Source organism: Mandrillus leucophaeus, unplaced genomic scaffold (genome assembly GCF_000951045.1).
Source record: "Mandrillus leucophaeus isolate KB7577 unplaced genomic scaffold, Mleu.le_1.0 Scaffold455, whole genome shotgun sequence".
Taxonomy (NCBI): domain Eukaryota; kingdom Metazoa; phylum Chordata; class Mammalia; order Primates; family Cercopithecidae; genus Mandrillus; species Mandrillus leucophaeus.
This window is the reverse complement of record NW_012104865.1, coordinates 395965-421793: the sequence shown is the minus strand read 5'-3', so window position 1 is coordinate 421793 and position 25829 is coordinate 395965. Positions and strand designations below refer to the sequence as shown.

The window sequence follows — 25829 nt, the reverse complement described above, 5'->3', positions numbered from 1 at the left end:
GGCTTAAGTAATCTTGGAAAAGTGGATACTGCAAGGTTAAAGTCAAAAAGAACTGTACACAAACAGTGTGCATAGTTGGTAAAGTTCTTCACAAGGGTATGAGTCAGTAATTCTGAAAATATAACCTAGTTCTTAAAGGAAAACATTAATTATTTTATTTTCATCAAATATCAAAAAATAAATGTGATTTTATTCATTACATCTCACTAGGAGCTTAGGTTGACCTACCTTCCACTGTGGCCCAACTTTGATATGAATAGTTGTCTTCCTGTCCCAAAGAATAGTGATATCTTTCTCTGGAAAGTATACTACTATATAGTAACCAGCCTTCCAAAGCTGGTAGGTAGGTTTGTTTTCCAGGAAAAAACCTGATCGTTTCTTAAAAAAAAAAAAAGAAAAGAGAAGAAATAAAGTGAGTACTAGGTTCTCTAACCAAAATATATCAAATTAGCTTAGTTAATATTTACCAACAACTATCTATGTGCTAATATTGTTGCTTGGTCATGCCTTTTCTGAATTCTGTAAGAAAAGACAAAACAATTGCACAAAATACGTAAAAACATAAATATTGATTACCAGACACAAACTAGTAGATGGACCCCACATGGATAAATGGACAAAGGGAAAAGATATTTCAGTTACTTATGGGGAAGAGCAAAACAAGGGAATGGACACAGAAGACATTAAGTGATATCCCCGCCAAATCAGAAATTTTACATCTGTGATGAATAAATATGACAGAACTAAAAAAGGTATGGCCTTGCCTGCAAAAGGGAGAAATTTGGTCCTGCTCATGTTTCTGAGTAGCTAATGATAGCATGCAAATAGTCCACTGACTTTATTAAAAATGTATTGAAAATCAGAATCATTAAGTTTGGTAGGAGAGATTGCCTTCCCAATTCAGGCAAAAAGAAGCTGTGAAGTACTTCCCTTAAGTGAAAAAGAGAAAGTTCTCAACTTAACAAGAAAGAAAAAAAATTGTATGCTGCAGTTGCTAAGATCTATGGTAAGAATGAATCTTCTATCTGTGAAATTGTGGAGAAGGGAAAAGAAATTCAGCTAGTTTTGCTGCTGCACATTAAACTGTAAAACTGACAGCCACAGTGCATAGTAAGTGCTTAGTTAAGATGGAAAAGGCATTAAATTTGTGGGTAAATGGCATGAACAGAAACGTGTTCTGATTGCTGGCAATTGGGTCTGCTACTATCTACGGTTTCAGGCATCCACTGGAGGGCTTGGGACCTAACCCTCATGGACAAGGAGGAACTACTGTATGTGTGTAGCAGGGTGGGAAGGGGTGAATTACCATTAAAGGGATTCCAGAAGGCTTCTTGCAAGGGGTGGGTGTGAACTGATCTGCAAGAGGATATGCACAGCAAGGTATAGGGGGTTGAGAATGAGAATGGAGAAAAAATCCTTCCAAAGAAAAGAAATGGCTTGAATCAAGACTTAGGGACAAGAAAGTCAAAGATTTATTCAGAACTAAGGAGAGTACCAAAAGGCTAGAGCATGAATTACATGATGGATCATAGCCTGAGACCTTTGCAACCAAGTTATCCAGAGTAGTTATCACATGTGCAAAATGTAGTCAATAAAAGCTTTCAAACAGGGAAGCATCAGACCATGGTTGTATATTAAAAGAAGATAATTTATGCAGCAGAAAGGATAAAGCAGAGAGAAATGAGAGATGGAACATATCGGGAAATGTTAGAGAACTTTTACTGTAAAGTAGGAATATACAATATTCTTTATTAAGCAAGGGCAACACATGGCTATATTGATTTGAATCTGACCTTGAAATTAACTCATATAATAACTTCAAAAATGGACAGTTAACATCAAAGTAAGTAAGACAATTTTAGCCAGAAGCAAAACAAAAATTGTGAAGGAGATATGAAATTCTTTGGTTACTTTTCTCCTTCAAGTAATAACAAAAGCATAGTTTGAAAATACTACACTACAATAGACTTTTTAATAAATATTTCAAAGGGAAAATGAAATAAATTTAGTCACATCCATAAGGAGTTTTCAGTCTCCTAGCCCAAGGTCATACTTAAAATAGGTGCACGGTATATTGTATAGAACAGTATATATTGTATATAACCATATGTGTTGTTGATTGGCTCTCTCTGATCTCATTTCCTTCCACTTCCCAATCCCCACCCTCACTGACTAAGCTTCAGCTATGCTGGCTGTCTTTCTGTTCTTCAAATTTACCTAAGCTTTTACCCATCTCAAGTCCTGTGTGTTTGGTGTTCCTCCTGCTAGGAACTCTGTTCTCCAGATCTTAGTGTAATGGCCTCATTCCCATCAGTTGTGACTCATATGCTCCCTCCTCTGAGAGGCCTCCCCTGATTGGCCCACTAGAAATTTCATCCTCAAGATGAGCCGGATTGGTAGGCATTTAGACAGCGCAATGCTCTTCTGAGCAAGGACAGTCCCTTGCTCAGATGTGGGCCACCACTTGGGGTTTAATGCTCTGTAATTGCCGTCTTGAAATTCTGATTTTACGTGTGAATCCGTGTTTTGTCAGTGAAGGTCAGTGAGACAAAGAATCGCATGTCTGGGCCTTGAAGCCTTGGCTCACATCTCCTGCTGTCTGCCCAACCTCCCTGGGATTGATTCTCAGATGCCTGCTTCTCTGCAGCCACCCAGAGACCACTGCTACGCTCTACTTGCAACACAGAGGCAGGATGAGTTGGACTTAGGCATGCAAACCCAAATGCCAACTTAGAGTTATGAGGCAAGGAAGGCCCTCAGCACTGACAGGGTGTGTGGTGTGCACTCACCCCAGGACTATCCCTAAGCTTGAGTGAGCATGGCATTAAATGATGATTTAAAAAAAAAAAAAAAAAACACCACGACACATCAAGACAGAACACAAAACAAGAAAATGAAACATTTTACCTGTTTTGAACAAATTGCGTAGCTTGCCCTACCCCCAAGTCGGTCTCTGCCACCAGAAACTAATTCTATTGTTTTCACTGCACTCTTTAGTATCTTTCTATCATCTTGCTTGTCATTGATTTGTTTCTCTTTTGCTCAGTTTGGTTTTGCATCAGTTATCCTGATACAAAAGCACATCTTTTCTATTTGTCTTTAGACATAAAATCCTTCATTTTCATTAGATAGGGCAGTTTACTACAAGAAAATCCTCTGTGGTCAAAGGGAGTTGCCATACGCCTTACTTTTCAGATTCATAAATAATGCTGTTCATTAGAACAGTGAGGTATTATGAATTGTCCAAAATAGAGATCTCCACTTCAGATGAGAATTAGAGCACTTTAAACAAACTCTAGTGATGTTAGCAAGATATGTTAGAAATATGGAGAATTAAAATATTTAAAGTACAGCTTAAATAAATTAATAAAATAGTTATATCTTATACATTTGATAAAATTAGAATTGTACATTTACGTACAAAAATAACAGAGGTGGGCCGGGCATGGGGGCTCACGCCTGTAATCCCAGCACTTTGGGAGGCCGAGGCGGGCAGATAACGAGGTCAGGAGATCGAGACCATCCTGGCTAACACAATGAAACCCAATCTCTACTAAATACACAAAAAATTAGCTGGGCAAGGTGGCGGGCACCTGTAGTCCCAGCTACTCAGGAGGCTAAGGCAGGAGAATGGCGTGAACCTGGGAGGCGGACCTTGCAGTGAGCCGAGATCACGCTGCTGCACTCCAGCCTGGGCGACAGAGCAAGACTCCGTCTCAAAAAAATAAAATAAAATAAAATAAAATAATAAAATTACAGAGGTGATTTTTTGTTCTTCCCTTGAATGGGTGGTCCATCTACCATAAAATAAATAGTGCTTACTTCTCACTTTCGATGTTTGAGAAAAAAAATATTGCAGGGGATTTCTTTAGGGTCAAACTGTTTTTATGACTTTTCTTAATCTTATGTCATACAATTTATATAAAGGAGACTCATTAACACCTACATACAAGTGAAAATTGGAAGTTGAAAGTTATGTGGAGTTGCAATCACCACTTCAAAGATGTGTCAAACTGTCTTTATAAGAGCATTTACTATTTTCTCTTGTTTCTTTTTTAACATCCTTTTTCTTAGAAATAACCTTCACCAATAGATGAATATCTGGTTGGTGGTTACGACAAACCGCTGTAATTACTTTAAAAACATGTCAACATGATTGTAGAAACTCTGTTTTGCCCAAAGGTTGATTGCTGCCCAGTTAGTTTCAATGTTTCTGACCAAAACATAGTTATGTTTTAAGGTAATTGTTCTCACACTTTAGTGTGCACAAGAATTTCAGGTACCATTGAAAATGTCAATTTTGTTTTCAGCAACAGCCATTCCAATTACTGAAGTCAGACCAAAAACCAGCACTTACAAGAAAAAATTCCAGATGATTTTAATGAATATTGGCAGACCAAACTGAGAGAAACACTGTTCTAAACATCTCAGAATATAGGTCAGTTTTTAAAGCCCATTTGTCAAATCATGTACTTTCTAACTCTAAAATTTCTTGCCTATGCAATGAGGTTCAAATATCTTGCACCATTCAAGAGCCTCCACAGTCTGGACTCAGCCCCCTCATCTATTGCCTTTACCCCATGCTCCCTGAATGACAGCTGATCAGGACACTCCTCCCTGAGTCTTTGCCACTCCCTCCATCCACTGTCTCATATGTTGTGCTTCCACCAATCTAAACCACCTGCAGTTATCCAAACATGCCATTCCATCTCTCAGCTCTGCTCTACTGAGTGGGTTTACTCGTCTGTACTGATTGCCACCCTACTCCCTCTCTTCACCTGGCTAATGCCTAATCATCCTTTAAGACTCAGTGCAAATCATTTCCTCCACAGCATGTCTTCTGAGCCTTCAACAATGGGGAGGGTAAAGGAAATAAGAAGAATCATTTCAAATCCATCAATTTATACTTTCATTTCAATCCTCACACAAACTAAAGAAGTAGGTTCTCAAATCTTCCCAAATTTACAGATGGAAAAGCTGCAGCTTGGAGAGGTTAAGTAAACCTGCCCAAAGTTATAGAGCAGGCAGGTGATGGAACAGAGGCTCCAAGTTACTACTGAGTGACTCTAAAGTCTATGCTCTTAACAATCACCCTAAGCACCCCAGGTTTCTTTAGGTGTTCTTCCCAGCAGTTCCCATATTATCCTACATAAATTCCTACCATAGGACACCACGCTGCGCATCCTTATTTACCTGAATGTATCCGTCACCTGAGCAGAAACTTCTTAAAGGCAAGCACAGTGTTATTTCACTATTGTAGTCCCAACAGTTAGCACATGTTTTGATATTCAGTAAACATTATAAAAGAAGGTACGAGATGAATGAATGAATGAAATTTATTCATTCTATTAAATTGGGCAGGCTCCAAGGATACAATAAACAAGAACTTGGAGACAATTGGGGAAGACAAGCTCACAAGTAGTTTCATTAAAGCATGATACACATTCCAATAGGGTGCTTCAGGGTATGCGGAGGAGCTCCCTGGAGGAGGTATGGTAAGACATATTGCATAAGAATAATTTAAATGGAAAGACAGATCCAGGAAGAAGCAATAATAGTAATGAAGGACTAATAAGATGCTCCACCTTCTGGAATGTGGGCTTGAAGCAGAAAGTGATGAAAGAGCAGGCAGGAGAGGTGGGTAACAGCCAGATTGGCAAGGCCTTGGAGGAGCAGTGGGAAGGCATCTCAAAGTCTTGAAGAACCACAGAGTGACATATTAAGATTTCCATCAAAAATGTACATATATAAGGCTGGGCATAGTGGCTCATGCCTGTAATCCCAGCGTTTTGGGAGGCCAAGACAGGTGGATCACCTGAGGTCAGGAGTTTGAGACTAGCCTAACCAACATGGTAAAATCTCGTCTCTACTGAAAATACAAAAATCATCCAGGAGTGATGGAGTGCGTCTGTAATCCCAGCTACTCAGGAGGCTGAGGCAAGAGAATCGCTTGAACCCAGGAGACAGAGGTTGCAGTGAGCCGAGATCATGCCACTGCACTCCAGTATGGGCAACAGAGTGAGACTCTGTCTAAAGAAAAAAAAAAAAAAAACATATACAAGTAAAACTACCTATGCTGCAGTATGTGAGGATGAATTAGAGGGGAAAGACTAAAACTAGAAGCCAAGAGTCTAGCCTGGAAGCCACTGAAGTAATTAAGGCAATAGGTGAGGGCTGCAAGGGCCCAAATGGCAACTATGGGAATGAAAGCAAGAGGAATGAATTGGAATATGGAGAAGGCAAGTTAAGAAATAAGAAGAGAGAAGTGAAGCACAATTTACTGAAGCCACACAAAATGGAAAAGAAAAAACAACGTAGATCTCATAACCATTTACAGAGAGAAGCAGCCCAAATCATTTCTATTCTATTTGTAGTATCCTCAGGACAACTTCAAATGATCCTGAAAGAAATAATTCACTAACCTGTTTGTAAGGAGTATCATTCAGGTAAATTTCAGTGTCCCCAACTGAAATCAAAACACTTTTAGAACACACAATATCGTTGTCAAAGCATTTCTTGTTCTGGGCAATGATAGATATATCTGAATCATCTGTACTCTGAAATGTCAAAAATATTTTATTAATACAAATATATACAACCTATATTATTTTAGTTATTTTATTAAGAAATCTTAAAGATCAATATTGACAATGGATTGCATTAGACCTGAAAAACAACTTACCTCTATAAAAAAAGTCATTTTTAACTAATAATGTGAAGAATTTTATAGAAATATAGTAGGATACCTCAATCTTTAAACACCTATAATATCTCTGTTAAAATTTTGTTCCAGCCAAGTTTACCATTTTATTTCTATAGCTCAAATGTACTAACCATTATCATTTTCTTTGTCAATAATCAACAAAACAATATGTCACTTAGGGAAATCTTAAAAAAATATTCATTGGATATATGTCTTTGGTTTTATTTAAAGGATATTTCTGGCTGAATAATTATTTGTCTATACATAAGAACACAAATAGTTACAAAACTTTGTTAGTAAATAAAATAATGTGTATTGTTTGAGAGCTTACTTTGCATTTTACATATATTATCCAATTTAGTTCTTAGGCAAACTTTTTGAATTAGGTATTATTTCCATTTTACAGATGAGGAAACTGAGGTTAAGACGGACTAATTGATTATCTGAGGTCGCTTTGCCAAATAAGAGCAGGATCAGAATTCAAATCCCTAATCTGTTCTGTTTGTGTTGATGCCACTTATAAAGAAATTAGGAAGGGTCTAGAAATGGTTGAGGAGAAAGACAACTTTAGATGATAGGGAATCCCTAACTTCAAGGAACACTATTTGGTCTCTCTACTCTAAATGTCACACTTCCACCTCCAGTTAGACCCTTTCCTTAGCAACTCCCCACTGCATCCACTAAGTCACTCTTTAGAATCAAAGTTTCTAATTTTCTCCCCCAGTTGAATGGATAGGTTACTTCAGTTGCACTGACTCTGGAAATTTCATTCTCAAATATTGTTTGTATCTGGTTCTTTAAAAGTTTTAATTGGCAAGTTATAATTGTACATATTTATGAGATACAAAGGGATGTTATATGTATATAATGTGAAATAATTAAATAAAACTAACATATTCATCAATTCATATACTTACCATTTTTCTAGGAAGAAAGTACATGCTTCTTGTCAGATTTTCAAAGTGGTCTTAATCTCCCCCAAAGTTAAAAGCTACTGTTTGAAGAGCCCTTTCACTAATAGTGGACAGTAGAGATTTCATTAAAAGGAAAGGAAGAAATGTGACATTTCTCCTTGGATTCAATGTTCAGTTTTCAAAGGCCCACACATATTTCCTGAATCTTTTCCATTTTGAGATATATGGGTCAGCGTTTACTTTTATAGTAAGAAAAAGTCATTAAATGTTTGGCAATCATAGGCCAGGCACGGTGGCTCATGCCTGTAATACCAGCACCTTGGGAGGCCAAGGCGGGCAGATCACTTGAGGTCAGGAGTTCAAGAGGTCAGTCTGGCCAACATGGCAAAACGCAGTCTCTACTAAAAATGCAAAAATTAGCTAGGCATGGTGGCACGTGCCTATAGTCCCAGCTACTTGGGAGGCTGAGGCAAGAGAATTGCCTGAACCTGGGAGGCTGAAGTTGCAGTAAGCTGAGACCGGCACTCCAGCACTCCAGCCTGGGTGACAGAGTGAGACTCTGTCTAAAAAAAAAAAAAAAAAAAAAAATTGGCAATCATAGAGTTTGTTTTTTTCTTTTTCTTTTTTCTTTTTTTTCAGATGAGGTCTTGCCCTGTCACCCAGGCTGCTGGAGTGCAGTGGCATGATCATGGTTCACTGCAGCCTCAATTTTCCAGGCTCAAACAATTCTTCCACCTTGGCCTCTGAGTAGCTGGGAGACTACAGCTGTGTGCCACTACACGTGACCAATTTTTAAAATTTTTTTGTAGAGGCAGGGTGTCACTATGTTGCCCAGGCTGGTCTCAAACTACTGGCTCAAGTGAGCCATTCATTTTAGCCCCCCAAAGTGCTGGGATTAGAGGTGTAAGTCACCTTGCCAGATGATCATAGAGTTCTTGATGTAAATTCTCCACACTTCGTTTTTCACAACACTGGCAATATGAAAATTAGCTCAATTCATCTCTTATTTTGGCTAAATTCTTTCTGCCTTGTTAATAAGTGTTATAGTGACTAGAGGATAGGTTTTTAATGAATGGTATTGATGGAGTAATTAATGTGTCCCTCTGTAACCCATTTTTCCTTCATAGATGCTGGGAGCTTTTGCTGCTTTTTAAACAATCCTTTTGCAAAGCATTGCCTAAATTTTGAAAAGTGGAATAATAAGGGTCATTATGATGATTATGGCATTGTACTACTCAAAAAAAAAATAATGTCATACTTTTCTGCCTTTCTGCATAATTTTCAAAGAAGTAAAAATACATAATTTAGGGTTTTGCTTTGCTCTTCCTCTTGGGAAAAGTTATTTAGATTAAGGGATGTGAAAAGCTGATTGAAAGGCTTTCTATTGCCATCATATTTTATTACTATTAATTAAAGTGCTTCAATGTTAGTTTTATCCTTTATATTACATCTGAAATGTCAAGAAATATTCTATCTATATGGTTTGTCTTATAATAGCATGTTATGCCGACAGTAATTGGAAACAATAGCACTATACCTAAAAGTCACATTTCTATACTTTCCATTTCTGACATATTTCAAGTTAATATTAGGTTTAGAAATAATGCCGCAGAGTTGCTAAGCAACACAGTAATAATGATAACAAAGCTGGAGGAAAAAGGTCAATATCAATGTGCCACATGGGCTCCTCAAAACCCTTTATTCTCAGGTACTAAAAGCTTTAATACAGAATATGCCCCAAAATGACTCTGAAACAGAAACTCAGCACCTTTCAAGGACGTATATAATTATACTTGACATGTCAGTCTCAGCACCTGTCATAGCCCCAGCCTTTTAAGGGTAATTATCCCACACAAAGTCTCTGCTGATACCATAGCCTCAGGCAGCCATAGTTTATGTCCCAAAGCAGCACATTCATTTATGGGCAAAGGGACTTCAATGTTGGCAGAAAAAACGAACTATACTCTATTCAGTTCTCTCTCAAATTTGAACCAGAAAATACCGACTTTTTTTTTTAACGTTTTGCAGTAAGATCTGAGGGTGAATAAACATGTAAAGGATGTAAGGAAGAGTGGGAGCTGACCAGGTAAAAATAAGCTGAACATATGAGGAAGTAGAAAGGATGATTGAACTGAAGAAAAAGTAGAGAAAAGACACAGAAAAGAAAGTTAGACACGCTGGCCTGAGTAAGCAGAAAATAGGGCAGTCCCACAGAGATTGTCCAAGTTGCAAGAATGACATCAGGTCAACCATGACTCTCTGCTGCCTGGAGCCAAAACCACCCTTCAGCTGACACCTTCATGAGGTTCTTGTTAGAACACATAAAAAGTTGGAAAAAAGAATGGTAAATACTGTAAAAGGTTACAAAAAGTGTATGAAGATCTTACCTTGTGATCAAACTAATTAAAATTGGATGTATTTTTTAAAATTAACTTTAGTGTTAATAATGCACAATGCAAAGGTAAAATTTGTTTTTCTCTTTTGAACAAGATTTTTGTGTAATATTAAGAGATAGTAAAAGATTTTTATTTACCTTTTGAGTATACGGCAACAAAAAAAAGAGAAGAGAGAGATAGATTAAATTTACCTTTTTAACCATCTTTATTAAGTTTTAAGATTATTTGGGAAACTGAGTCTCCTCTCTACCAAAGAGTAAAGGTTATTGCTTTTTAAAATATTTGAATTATCACTTTGATTAAATAAATGACTAATTTTACAGTGATCTGTGACTCTATTTTGCAATATCAAGTGTTTTAAGTCTTTGATATTTGATAACCTTTCCAAATTCTAAATTCAGTCTTTTGGCCTCAAACTAACCTTTTGGATATTAGGGCTCCTGAAGTCCGAGACAGACATATTAATCTTCATTGGTACATTAAAATTATACCAGAATCATTGTCAAATACGAAATGGTGTTTAACTTTCTTTGAGTTATTTTTATATGAACGTGTCATTAATGTATGTTCCAAAATTATATGAGATTCATATAATTCTTGTATGTCTTAATCTATGTTATCAGGAATAATTATGACTATTACGTTAAATGATTGTATGCCACAGAAGTAATCAAATTTCCTTGTCTATTGTGTCTTTAACCATTGCTATTCTAAGACTTTTGTCATGCACAGACAATTATTGTTTTACTTTGATTCTTCTCAGAAAGCACTTTATAATCAGCTGCAGTCCACAACTTGCTTCCTTAGGGAAGTTTGTGGAAAGGACTCTGACAGGTGCTCTTGAAGGCAGGTTTCTTATTACTCTGGAGACTGTGTCATTAGACTAGAGAGAAAACTTCTGGGATTCTCATTGGAAAGCAGATGTGTTCGTGAGGATTGCAGGCCCAATACTGGGCAGAACAGGAGTTAACAGCATGGGACTGAAATAGTAGAAGGCTGAAATATTTTCCTATGACTTTTTTGTTTGAAACATTGGGCTTCTTATTGTTTTGTTTTCTAAAGTCAAGAAAACAATTCTGCCGGGTGCGGTGGCTCATGCCTGTAATCCCAGCACTTGGGAGGCCAAGGCAGGCTGATCTCCTGAGGTCAGGAATTCGAGACGAGCCTGACCAACATGGAGAAACCCCGTCTCTACTAAAAGTACAAAATTAGCTGGGCGTGATGGTGCATGCCTGTAATCCCAGCTACTTGGGAGGTTGAGGCAGGAGAATTGTTTGTACCTAGAAGGTGGAGGTTGTGGTGAGCAAAGATTGCACCATTGCACTCCAGTCGGGGCAATAAGAGTGAAACTCCATCTCAAAAAAAAAAAAAAAAAAAAAGAAAGAAAGAAAGAAAGAAAAATAAAAGAAAACCTTTCTTTTGAGCCATTTATAGCTTAAAATAAATTGAGTAAAGCATGCTTTTGTGAGTAAAATTTGAGGCATATTTCTTAACATCTGATTTCTCCAGAATTTGAAAATTATTTGTGAGTATTCTTAAATTATGGCAATATAGCTATTTGCATAAGTTCAATAAGAATCTATTTTCTGCTGTAACAGGACACAGTTGGAGACGCTGGTTATTTTACCAAGGCTTTGACTAGGATGGAATATTTACAGATATGACTGGACTGCTTTGGGGAATTTAAGTTGACATTTTAGAGCTGACCAAAGCCTCTTGTACAGACTGGCCTAGCACCTTGTTTATGCAATTCCTTTACAATGTTTGTGACCTGTAGTAAGTGAAACACATCACTTTCTGACAGGACTAGAAACCCCAAGTTATTCTGGAACCTCAAGAAGAGAGAAATTAATCCAATTCATATAGGTATTTGCAGGCACAGATAAATCCTTAGCTTGGCTAACCTCAAGAGGTTTTTAAAAGGTCTAACCTGAGATTATGAAAAAGTTACAACAAAGTCAACATAAAAGAGCCTATATGAACAATAATTATTCTTCCTGTACTTTATGCAAATAATCAAGCCATACATATTACAATTAAAACTTATTTTGCAAGTAAATTGGTCCTGTTATGATTTGTCTTTCATAGAAATGAGGAACTACAACATGGCACAAGTATACATATGTAACAAACCTGCACGTTGTGCACATGTACCCTAGAACTTTAAGTATTAAAAAAAAAAGGAAATGAAGAACTAGAGAGAGAAAAAAAATATCATTTGAAAAGAAACTATGGTACATCTTTTATTAGATTGTGGCCTTGTCCATTATTTCTTAGTTGTTATTATTTCTCTACAATTAAACACAAACACAAGAATATACTTTCCTCTTGCCAAGACTCAGAGTTAAGACAAATACTCTACTTGAAGTATTTTCTGCACAATCACTATTTGAAACTACAATGATACATGTTATGTTTTCTCTACTACAAAAGAAAATGAGGGTAACAGGAGAAAACACTAATAAGTAGTTACTGAGTTCACCAAATGCCCAGCATTCTGCAAAATGACTTGGAAAGAATAATAAGAAATATAAGGTACTATCGCCACCATCAAAACCTTAGAATTTTCTTAGAGAAATCTGGAGTATATACTTTACATGGAGTATACATAGTAGATATGTCTTTACTGGCATGCTTTATATTTAATAGGCCTCTAAAATTGTTTTATTAAATGAATGAAATAATAATGTGAACAAAGATCACCACCATACATTGGAGAATGTCTGTAGAGATGCTGACACATGAATAAGACTTTTAATGCTTTTGGTAGAAATGTGCAAATATTTTTTCCATATACAAAATGAAAAAGTTTCATAGAATCTTTGTCTTACTAGTTAAAATGATACCATAAACAAATATCTTTAACAGTAATGATATATACAGTGGGAACATTTAATGTTTGACATTATATTGTCAATGAAACTTTCTTTGTTCTGAATGTAACTTAAATTTGACTATGCAGAAGAAGAGAATAATTTCAAGAACAATTAAAATCAGGTTGTTAAGAAAGTGAAATGTTCTACATTCTTACTACTCAAAATATGGTCCATAGACATGGAGCATCAGCACTATCTAGTAGCTTATTGAAAAGGCAGAACCTGGGGGATTTGGTAAGATGGCAGAATAGGAACAGCTCTGGTCTGCAGCTCCCAGCGAGACCAAAGCAGAAGGTGGGTGATTTCTGCATTTCCAACTGAGTTACCTGGTTCACCTCACTGGGACTGGTTAGACAGTGGGTGCAGCCCACAGAGGGCGAGCAGGAGCAGAGTGGGGCGTGGCCTCACCCAGGAAATGCAAGGGGCCAGGGAACCAGGGAACTCCCTCCCCTAGCCAAGGGAAGCCATGAGTGGCTGTGCTATCCAGCCCAGATACTACGATTTTCTCATGGTTTTTGCAACCCACAGACCAGGAGATTCCCTCGTGTGCCTACAACACCAGGGCTGGGTTTCAAGTTCAAAACTGGGCAGCTATTTGGGCAGACCCCAAGCTAGCTGCAGGCATTTTTTTTTTCATTCCCCAGAGGTACCTGGAACCTCAGCAAGACAAAACTGTTCACTTCCCAGGAAAGAGGTCTGAAGCCAGGAAGCCAAGTGGGCTCACTTAGCGGGTCCCACCTCCATGGAGCCCAGCAAACTAAGAACCACTGGCTTGAAATTCTCGCTGCCAGCACAGCAGTCTGAAGTTAACCTATGACGATCAACCTTGGCTGGCGGAGGGGCATCTGCCATTACTGAGGCTTGAGTAGATGGTTTTCCCCTCACAGTGTTAAGAAAGTCACTGGGAAATTCAGACTGGGCGGAACACACCACAGCGTGGCAAAGTAGCTGTGGCCAGACTACCTCTCTGGATTCCTCCTCACTGAGCAGGGCATCTCTGAAAGAAAGGCAGCAGCCACAGTCAGGGGCTGATAGACAAAACTCCCATCTCCCTGGAACAGAGCACCTGGGGGAAGGGGCAGCTGTGGGCACAGCTTCAGCAGACTTAAACATTTGTGCCTGCCAGCTCTGAAAAGAGCAGCAGATCTTGCAGCAGAGCGCTGAAGCTCCGCTAACAGACAGACTGCCTCCTCAAGTGCCTCCTGACTGAGAGACACTTCCTAGTAGGGGTCGACAGACACCTCATACAGGAGAGCTGACTGGCATCATGTGGGTGACCTTCTGGGATGAAGTTTCCAGAGGAAGGAGCAGGCAGCAATCTTTGCTGTTCTGCAGCCTCCACAGGTGATACCCAGGCCAGGCAAGCAGGGTCTGGAGTAAAACTCCAAGAAACGCCAGCAGACCTGCGGAAGAGAGCCCTGACTGTTAGAAGGAAAACTAACAAACAGAAAGTGATAACATCAACATCAACAAAAAGGACACCCACACAAAATCCCCATCCAAAGGCCATCAGCATCAAGGATCAAAGGTCGATAAATCCATGAGGAAGAGGAAAAAACAGCACAAAAATGCTGAAAATTCCAAAAACCAGAATGCTTCTTCTCCTCCAAATGATCACAGCTCCTCTCAGAAAAGGGCACAAAACTGGACAGAGAATGAGTTTGATGAATTGACAGAAGTAGGCTTCAGAAGGTAGCTAGGAACAAGCTCTTCAGAGCTAAAAGAGTATGTCCTAACCCAATGCAAAGAAGCAAAGAAGCTAAGAACCTTGATAAAAGGTTACAGGAACTGCTAACTAGAATAACCAGTTTAGAGAAGAACATAAATGACCTGATGAAGCTGAAAGACACAACACGAGAACTTTGTGAAGCACACAAAAGGATCAACAGCCAAATGAATCAAGCAGAAGAAAGGTATCAGAGATTGATTATCGACTTAATGAAACAAAGCATGAAGACAAGATTAGAGAAAAAAGAATGAAAAGGAACAAAGCCTACAAGAAATATGGGACTATGTGAAAAAAGACCAAGCCTATGACTTATTGATGTAGCTGAAAGTGACGGGGAGAATGGAACCACGTTGGAAAACACACTTCAGGATATTATCCAGGAGAACTTCCCCAACCTAGCAAGACAGGCCAACATTCAAATTCAAGAAATACAGAGAACACCACTAAGATACTCTTCGAGAAGAATAACCCCAAGATACATAATCGTCAGATTCTCCAAGGTTGAAATGAAGGAAAAATTGTTAAGGGTAGCCAGAGAGAAAGGTTGGGTTAGCCACAAAGGGAAGCGCATCAGACTAACAGCAGATCTTTCTGCAGAAACCCTACAAACTAGAAGAGAGTGGGGTGGGGGGCAATATTCAACATTCTTAAAGAAAAGAATTTTCAACCCAGAGTTTCATATCCAGCCAAACTAAACTTCATACACGAAGGAGAATTAAAATCTTTTACAGACAAGCAAATACTGAGGGATTTTGTCACCACCAGGCCTGTCATACATGAGTTCCTGAAGGAAGCACTAAATATGGAAAGGCAAAACCGGTACCAGACTGCAAAAACATACCAAAATATAAAGACATATGATGAAGAAACTGCATCAACTAATGTGCAAAATAACCAGCTAGCATCATGATGACAGGATCAAATTCAGAGCTAACAATATTAACTTTAAATGTAAATGGACTAAATGTCCCAATTAAAAGACACAGACTGGGAAACTGGATAGAGTCAAGACCCATCGGTGTGCTGTATTCAGGAGACCCATCTTATGTGCAAAGACACACATAGGCTCAAAATAAAGGGATGGAGGAATATTTAACAGGCAAATGGAAAGCAAAAAAAAGAGCAGGGGTTGCAATCCAAATCTCTGATAAAACAGACTTTAAACCAACAAAGATCAAAAAAGACAAAGAAGGGTATTATTACTTAATGGTAAAGGGATCAATGTAACAAGAAGAGCTAACAATCCTAAATACATACACACCCAATACTGGAGTACTCAGATTCATAAAGCAAGTTCCTAGAGATGAACAAAGAGATTTAGAGTCCCAAACAATAATTGTGGGAGACTTTAACACCCCACTGTCAATACTAGACATATTAACAAGACAGAAAATTAACAAAGATATTCAGGACTTGAACTCAGCTCTGGACCAAGCAAACCTAATAGACATCTACAGAACTCTTCACCCCAAATGAACAGAATATACATTCTTCTCAGCACCACATCATACTTATTCTAAAATTGACCACACAATTGGAAGTAAAACACTCCTCAGCAAATGCAAAAAAAAAAAAAAAAAAAAGGAATTTATAACAAACAGTCTCTCAGAACACAGTGCAATCAAATTAGAACTCAGGATTAAGAAACTCAATCAAAACTGCACGACTACATGGAAACTAAACAACCTGCTCCTGAATGACTACTAGGTAAATAACGAAATGAAGGCAGAAATAAATAAGTTCTTTGAAACCAATGAGAACAAAGACACAACGTACCAGAATCTCTGGGACACAGCCAAAGCAGTGTTTACAGGCAAATGTATAAATGCCCCTAAAAATCTAAATGTCCACATCAGAAAGCGGGAATGATCTACAATCGACACCCTAACATCAAAATTTAAAGAACTAGAGAAGCAAGAGCAAACAAATTCAAAAGCTAACAGACGTCAAGAAATAACTAAGATCAGAGCAGAACTCAGGGAGACAGAGACACGAAAAACCCTTCAAAAAATCAGTGAATCCAGGAGCTGGTTTTTTGAAAAGATTAACAAAATAGACCACTAGCCAGACTAATAAAGAAGAAAAGAGAGAAGATTTTCTAGTTTATTTGCATAGAGACACAATAAAAAACTATAAAGGGGAGATCACCACTGATCCCACAGAAATACAAACTACCTTCAGAGACTATTTTAAACATTTCTACCAAATAAACTAGAAAATCTAGAATAAATTGATAAATTCCTGGACACATACACCCTCCCAAGACTAAAGCAGGAAGAAGTCAAATCCCTGAATAGACCAATAACAAGTTCTGAAACTGAGGCAGTAATTAATAGCCTGCCAACAAAAAGAAGCCCAGGACCAGATGGATTCGCAGCCCAATTCTACCAGAGTTACAAAGAGGAGCTGGTACCATTCCTTCTGAAACTATTCCAAACAAAAGAAGAAGAGGGACTCCTCCCTAACTCATTTTATGTGGCCAGCATCATCCTGATACCAAAGCCTGGCAGAGACACAACAAAAAAAAGAAAATTTCAAGCCAACATCCCTGATGAACATCAATGCGAAAATCCTCAATAAAATACTGGGAAACTGAACCCAGCAGCACATCAAAAAGCTTATCCACCACGATCAAGTTGGCTTCATCCCTGAGATGCAAAGCTGGTTCAACATACACAAACCAATAAATGTAATCCATCACATAAACAGAACCAATGACAAAACCACAAGATTATTTCAATAGCTGCAGAAAAAGCCTTCAATAAAATTAAACATCCCTTCATGCTAAAAACACTCAATAGTTTAGGTATTTATGGAACATATCTCAAAATAATAAATGCTATTTATGACAAACCCATAGCCAGTATCATACTGAATGGGCAAAACTGGAAGCATTCCCTTTGAAAACCAGCACAAGACAAGGACGCCCTCTCTCACCATTCCTGTTCAACATAGTATTGGAAGTTCTGGCCAGGGCAATCAGGCAAGAGAAGGAAATAAAGGGCATTCAAATAGGAAGAGAGAACGTCAAATTGTCTCGGTTTGCAGATGACATAATTGTATATTTAGAAAACCCCATCATCTCAGCCAAAAACTCCTTAAGCTGATAAGTAACTTCAGCAAAGTCTCAGGATGCAAAATCAATGTGCAAAAATCACAAGCATTCTTATACACAAAAAATAGAAAAACAGAGAACCAAATTATGAGTGAACTTGCATTCATAATTGCTACAAAGAAAATAAAATACCTAGGAATACAACTTACAAGGTAAGTGAAGAACCTCTTCAAGAACTACAAACCACTGCTCAAATAAATAAGAGAGGACACATACAAATAGAAAAAGATTCCATGCTCATAGATATGAATAATCAATATTGTGAAAATGGCCATACTGCCCAAAGTAATTTATAGATTCAATGCTATTCCCATCAAGCTACCATTAACTTTCTTCACAAAATTAGAAAAAACTACTTTAAATTCCATATGGAACCAAAAAAGAGCCCATATAGCCAAGAAAATACTAAGCAAAAAGAACAAAGCTAGAGGTATCATGTTGACTTCAAACTATACTACAAGGCTACAGTAACCAAAACAGCACGCTACTGGTACCAAAACAGGTATATAGACCAATAGAACAGAACAGAGGCCTTGGAAATAATGCCACACATCCACAACCACCTGATCTTTGACAAATCTGGCAAAAAATTACTTGTCAAAAAAACAAGTAATAGGGAAAGGATTCCCTATTAAATAAATGGTGTTGGGAAAACTGGTTAGCCATATGCAGAAAACTAAAACTGGACCCATTCCTTACACCTTATACAAAAATTAATTCAAGATGGATTAAAGACTTAAACATAAGACCTAAAACCATAAAAACCCTAGAAGAAAACCTAGGTAATTCCATTCAGGACATGGGCACGAACAAAGGCTTCATGACTAAAACACCAAAAGCAATTGCAACAAAAGCTAAAATTGACAAATGGTATCTAGTTAAATTCAAGAACTCTGCACAGCAAAAGAAACTACCATCAGAGTGAACAGGCAACCTACAAAATGGGAGAAAATTTTTGCAATCTATCCTTCTGACAAAGGTCTAATATCCAGAATCTACAAGGAACTTAAACAAATTTACAAGAAAAAAACCAAACAACCCCATCAAAAAGTGGCCAAAGGATATGAACAGACACTTCTCAAAAGAAGACATTTATGCAGACCACAAACATATGAAAAAAAGCTCATCATCACTGGTCATTAAAGAAATGCAAATGAAAACCACAATGAGATATCATCTCACACCAATTAGAATGGTGATCATTAAAAAGTCAGGAAACAACAGACGCTGGAGAGGATGTGGAGAAATAGGAACGCTTTTACACTGTTGGTGGGAGTGTAAATTAGTTCAACCATTGTGGAAGACAGTGTGGCTATTCCTCAAGGATCTAGAACCAGAAATACCGCTTGACCCAGCAATCTCATTACTGAGTATATACCCAAAGATTTATAAATTATTCTACTATAAACACATATGCACACATATGTTTATTGCAGCACTAGTCACAATAGAAAAGACTTGGAGCCAACCCAAATGCCCATCAATGATAGACTGGACAAATAAAATGTGGCACATATACACCATGGATTACTATGCAGCCATAAAAAAGGATGAGTTCATGTCCTTTGCTGGGACATAGATGAAGCTGGAAACCATCATTCTCAGCAAACTAATGCAGAAACAGAAAAGCAAACACTGCATGTTCTCACTCATAAGTGGGAGTTGAACAATGAGAACACATAGACACAGGGAGGGGAACATGAAACACTGGGGCCTGTCAGGGGGTGAGGGGGGCAAAGGGAGGGAGAGCATTAAGACAAATACCTAACACGTGGGGGTGCTTAAAACCTAAATGATGGGTTGATGGGTGTAGCAAACCACCATGGCACATGTATACCTATGTAACAAATCTGCACGTTCTGTACATGTATCCCAGAACTTAAAGTATAATTTAAAAACAGAAAAGGCAAGAAAAGGTAGAATCCAAAACCCTACTGCAGTCCTATGAAAATAGAATTCATATTTTAACAATTTCCCTAGGTGATGTGCATGCACACTAAGGTTTAAGAAGTGCTGTTCTAAAAACTTCACATTGAAAGCTCGTGTATGCATTTATCACAAGTGTTAGATTGCTAGAACTAAAAAATAATGTTTAAGCTTGTGGTCTCTATTGTCAAGTGGAGACTGTTGAAAAAAAGTCATACAAGTGATTTTTTAGCTTCATAATTCAGCCATAATTGTGCTAGTTCCATGAAGAATACAGAAGTATACCACATATTTCTGACATAAAATAATACACAATCTAGATTAGTACATAAAAATAATCAGAATATAATGAGCTGCTTAATTTTGATGTGATGACTGTAAACACAATAGGATATAAGAACAGGACAGATAAGTGTGAGCTGAAACTATGACTTTGAGGGAGCAGAGGAAATCAGATACAGAGAGTACACTGAGAAAAGACATAGATGAGGGGTGGAGTTGACAGAACCCTTGGAAAGACTGGTGTAGCAGGTTTGACTTTATGACAATATTGGAAGCCACTGGAGGCCATTGGAAGTCGTAGTTCTTAAGAAGCAATGATATGATAACAATATGAGTCTCAGAAAGATAAATAGAAAGAAATAGTATATTATTGTGAGGATGAACTTGAGTCAGAAATATACCCAAGAAATTAAGGGGCAGAGCTGTACATATCAATTTGGAACTCATCAGTGTGTAGGTGTGGCTAAGATTTTAGAAGTGGATGAACACATCAAGCACCAGGAAAAAGGGGTAGAGAACCACAAACAGATGTCCAGTTCAATAAACATTCAGTGAGAAACTATGTGCCCAGCATGGTGCTCCTCTCTTGTGAAACATGGATGAGCAAAACTTGCTCCTCGCTCTAAAGGAACCAAATCAGTCATCTCTGAGTGGGGACTTATATAAGAGGAAAAGACAACACAAGACAAAGAAGAAACCAGAGAGAGACTGAAAGACTCATAATATCCAGAAAGTCAAGGGTGGAGGTAACTTGGAGTGTCGGAGGCACCTAAATCTCAAGGAAAATGAGGGTTTGATATAAAATCAACCTGAAAGGTGTATTTGTTTATGCGTTCATATTTCTAAATTGTTATCTACTTTTCTAAGTCTCTAAATTTATACTCTAAACCTCAGGGGATGAAAGGATTCTAATATTAAATTGTTAGCTAAAACAGGCTTGTTCAAAGAGGATACTTAGAGAAAGTATATTCATTAGTGTGCCTTCCTTAGGCTCCAAAAATAATCCAAACAGCACAAGATAAAAATTAAAAAAAAAAAAAAACCCTACAGGCAACTTACCATCCGCTGTAATTACATGACTGCCAACTCCATTGCTAGGTATTTATTCTTTAAGAAACTTAAAATCATTCATAAAGGAAGCCAAGACAGGTACCAACAGGAAAATCCAATGACGTAAAACATAAGCAAGAACCTTGCTTAAGTTCAAAAAGCTACAGATTTTACTGTTCATTTTTTATTTAACAGAACTAATATAAAATGTAAGATAGTCTGTTTTCTTGACTTAGGCTTAAATAACGGAATCACATACAAACCTCTAATAATATAAAAGTCATATCCAGAAAAAAATGCATTAATCATAGGTTAGTTTGCTGGAGGAAAAGATGTTATTTTGTTTATTCTTGTGAAACTTCTTTCTAAAGCTCACATTTTTCATTTAGAAATGTAAATCTGTGATCAGTAATGTCTAAAATTTGAGTATGCAGGTAATCCAAATGCATTCAATGTAAGAAATTTTAAGGATTTTATCAGATATATAAAGCCTGGAGTTTACCAACGCATATCATCAAAATAGCATTTCTAGAATTGAGTATAATATCTTTTTATTGTTATAACCATAAAAAATGTATAACCCAGTTATGGTTTAATGTGTTATATTTATATTCACCAAACCAAATTAATAACAATAAAAATGGCTAACATTTATTGAATACTCACTTTATATTAAACACTATCTAAGCCTTTTGTATATGTTTATTTAATCCTCAGAAGTACTTTCACAGTTATTTTTCTCATTTTATAGATGAGGAAACAGAGGCACAGAACGTTTAAGAACTAACCCATTACCTATAAATAGTAAAAGTTAAGAATGAGTTAAAGAAATACCAAAATCTGGCAGAGATACAATGAAAAAAGAAAATTTCAGGCCAACATCCCTGATTAACATAGACACAAAAATCCTCAACAAAATACTAGCAAACTGAATCTAGCAGCACATCAAAAAGCTAACCCACCACAATCAAGTAGACTTTATTCCTGGAATGACAGGTTGGTCCAACATACACAAATCAATAAATGTGATTCATCACATAAACAGAACTAAAAACAAAAACCATGTGATCATCTTAATAGATGCAGGAAAAAGCTTTGAATAAATTCCGACATCCCTTCATATTAAAAATCCTCTAAAAGTTAGGCATCAGAGGAACATATCTCAAAACATTAACAGCCATCTATGACAAACCCACAGCCAACATCATTCCAAATGGGCAAAAGCTGGACCTAATCCCACTGAGAGTGGAACAAGACAAGGATGCCCACTCTCATCACTCTTATTCAACATAATACTGGAAGTCCTAGCCAAAGCAATTAGGCAAAAGAAAGAAATAAAAGGCATCCAAATAGGAAGAAGAAGCCAAAGTATCTCTCTTTACAGACAATATGATTCTACACCTGGAAAACCCCATAGCCTCTGTCCAAAGGCTCCTATAACTGATAAACAACTTCAGTAAAGTTTCAGGATACAAAACCAAAGTACAAAACTCAGCAGCATTTCTATACACCAATAACGTTCAAGCTGAGAGTAAAATCAAGAACTGTAATTCCATTCACAATAGCCATATACACACAAAAAAATACCTAAGTATACAGCTAACTAGGAAAATGAAAGATCTCTACAACAGGAATTACAAAACACTGCTGAAAGAAATCAAGACGACACAAACAAATGGAAATATATTTTATGCTCATGGGTAGGATGAACTGATATTGTTAAAACAGCCATACTTCCCAAAGCTATCTACAAATTCAATGCCATTCCTAAGTAAAAAGAACAAAGCTGGAAGCATCAAACTACCCAATTCCAAACTATACTACAAGACTACAACAACCAAAACAGCATGGTACTGGCACAAAAACAGACACAATGGAACAGGTTAGAGAACCTAAAAACATAGCCACATACCTACAACCATCTGATCTTTGACAAAGTCGACAATAATAAGCAATGAGGAAAGGACTCCCCATTCAATAAATGCAGCTGGGATAACCGGCTAGCCATATGCAGAAGATTGAAACTGGAACCTTTCCTTTCATTAAATACAAAAATCAGCCAAAGATGGATTATAGACTTAAAAGTAAGACCTAAGATCATAAAAAACCTAGAAGAACACCTAGGGAATACTATTCTGGATGTAGGCCTTGTCAAAGATTTCATAACAAAGACACCTAAAGCAATTGCAACAAAAACAAAAATTGACAAGTGCGGCCTAATTAAACTAAAGAGCTTCAGCACAGCCAAAGAAATGTCAACAAAGTAAACAGAAAAACTACAGAATGGGAGAAAATATTTGCAAATTATGCACCCTACACAGGCCTAATAACCAGAATCTATAAGGATCTTAAACAAATCAATAAGCACAAAACAACCCCCTTAGAATGGGCAAAGGACATGAAGAGACACATCTCAAAAGAATACATACATGCAGCCAACAAGCATATGAAAAAATGCTCAACATCATTAATTATTAGAGAAATGCAAATCAAAACCATAATAAGGTATCATCTCACACCAGTCAAAATGGCTATTAATAAAAAGTCAAAAAAACAACAGATGTTGGCAAGGTTGCGAAGAAAAGGGAATGCTTACACACTGCTATGCACTGCCGGTGAGAATGTAAATTAGTTTAGCCACTGTAGAAAGCAGTGTGGCAATGTCTTTAAAAACTTAAAACAGAATTACCATTCAACCCAGCAATCCCACTATTGTGTATATACCCAAAGGAATATAAATCGTTCTACCGTAAAGACACATGCACATGTACATTCATTGCAGCACTACTGACAATAGCAAAATCATGGAATCAACCTACATGCCTATCAACAGTGGAATGGGTAAATAAAATATGGTACATATACACCATGGAATACTACACAGCCACAAGAAAGAAATGTCTTTTGCAGCAACATGGATGCAGCTGCAGACCATTATCCTAAGTGAATTAACACAGGAGCAGAAAACCAAATACCACATGTTCTCACTTATAAGAGGGAGCTAAACAGTGGGTATATATGGACACAAATAGGGGAACTATAGACATTGGGACCTACTTAAGGGTGGAGGATGGGAGGAGGGTAAGGGTCAAAAAACTATCTATTGGGTACTATGCTACTACCTGCATGATGAAATCCTTTGTACACCAAACCCCAACAACATGTAATTTACCCACATTAACAAACCTTCAAGCATATTCCCGAACCTAAAATAAAAGTTGAAAAAAGATATAATTGTTTTATAGGTTTTATAAATAACACATGAATTCGATATATCAGGGAGCAGCATACTTGTTTTTTACATTAAATCTTTACACAAATGCAAATAAAAATGTGTAACTGTGACCTACCTTTATCAAAAAAACCTGGCAATCACTGATATAGTCATATTCTAGTCCATCAAAAGAATAATAATGCCGGTCCCCATATATTGTGCACACTGCTGGGCATGGATAATATGTGCAATTGAACATTCCTCGTCGACAAACGCTATTAAAAAATAACACCAGTTACCTTTCTAAAGAAACTTGACTCTAACTAGTGATTTCAAGTGACAGTAACTTTGGAATGTCTGTATTCAAGAGAACTCATGAGCCACTATCCCTTACGAATACTGCCAATTCATTCTGATACCACCTATTACATTGACAAATTAGGCATATGTTTTTCACTTTGTTTAAATAAATTATCAGACACCAAAACCAAGCCTGGGAATTGTGCATTGGTCACACAGAAAGTAGATGACTGAATGAAAAGTTGAACACAGGTCTGCTGGTAACTGACAGAGCACAATTCCATCTCCCATATTTGAGTACATTTAAATGTATTAGACATGACATTGCTCATGACTTTAGAATTTTTGTCCTTACTTTAGGGAAATTATATTTCAAATTTTATTTTATGGTATTCTTTTGACTTACCTTGACACTGAAAACCTTCCATTAAATACAGTCTTTTCCTTGCAACATTTAGCACTTTCTTATAAACATGAGATATTTTTTCCTATTAAAATTTTAGATTGTTGTATTTTACACTTTTCTTCTGGGCTGAACAAATATGCATAAAAATAATGGTACAGTTCCCTGCAGATAGTAACTGTCCACCTACTCCTGCAAGCCTTTAAATTATTTGCTCAGGCTTGATTTACTTTTTGCTGATGTCAGTCTCATTAAATAAATTCTACAAGATGACTGAAATTAACACAATTACTTAGGAAAATATTTGTGAAATAAATGGATCTCCTTACCAGGTGTAACACGGTGTAGCAATCACTTCTCCTGAGAGATACTCCCAATCTTTCCAGATACATGGGCAGCTTTCAGGAACATAACACTTTCCTTTGTGTTCTGCCATTCTTCCAAATGAAGAATAAAATGCTATTTAGTATGAACTACAGATTTCAGTTTTAAAATATCAATAATCTCAGCATATTAACACTATCATCTATATTTATGAGAGCTGTCTAAGGCACTCTATCTAACCTATTGAGGAGTTGAATCCAGTCTTTCTCCCCACTTTTTCCACATAGTACTTTACACATCACAGTACTAAATGTCAGGCAAATGGCTAGATGTGATATGTTGACCTTTTTGCTATTCACTGAGTGCATGAAAAGAAGACAGAAGCCTAAATTTCTAATAAAGTGAGTCATTCCGAAAAAAAAAAAATTTATGGAGGAAGTGAGAGTCCCATTCTTCAATATCTGCTGCTTAAAAGAGTCTGTAGGGCCTACAATTTTTTGATGAAATAGTAAATTATTAAATGGTTAACATTTTTGTTACAAGATGTAGAGAGTAATCGAAAGCTTCTTTCTGAGTGCTGAAAGTTGAAATCAGGAG

At 37.1% G+C, this 25829-nt stretch overlaps 1 protein-coding gene across 1 annotated transcript in view; it reads right to left on the bottom strand.

The window, feature by feature from the left end:
- Nucleotides 1-25829, bottom strand: part of OTOGL (otogelin-like) — a 166363-nt gene that overhangs the window by 73476 nt on the left and 67058 nt on the right. The window contains exons 24-27 of the mRNA XM_011994393.1: nt 25238-25345; nt 24342-24480; nt 6423-6557; nt 229-378 (exon numbers count right to left, since the gene is read on the bottom strand). Coding sequence (XP_011849783.1) covers nt 229-378; nt 6423-6557; nt 24342-24480; nt 25238-25345 — 532 coding nt within the window. The remainder of the gene's footprint in view (nt 1-228; nt 379-6422; nt 6558-24341; nt 24481-25237; nt 25346-25829) is intronic.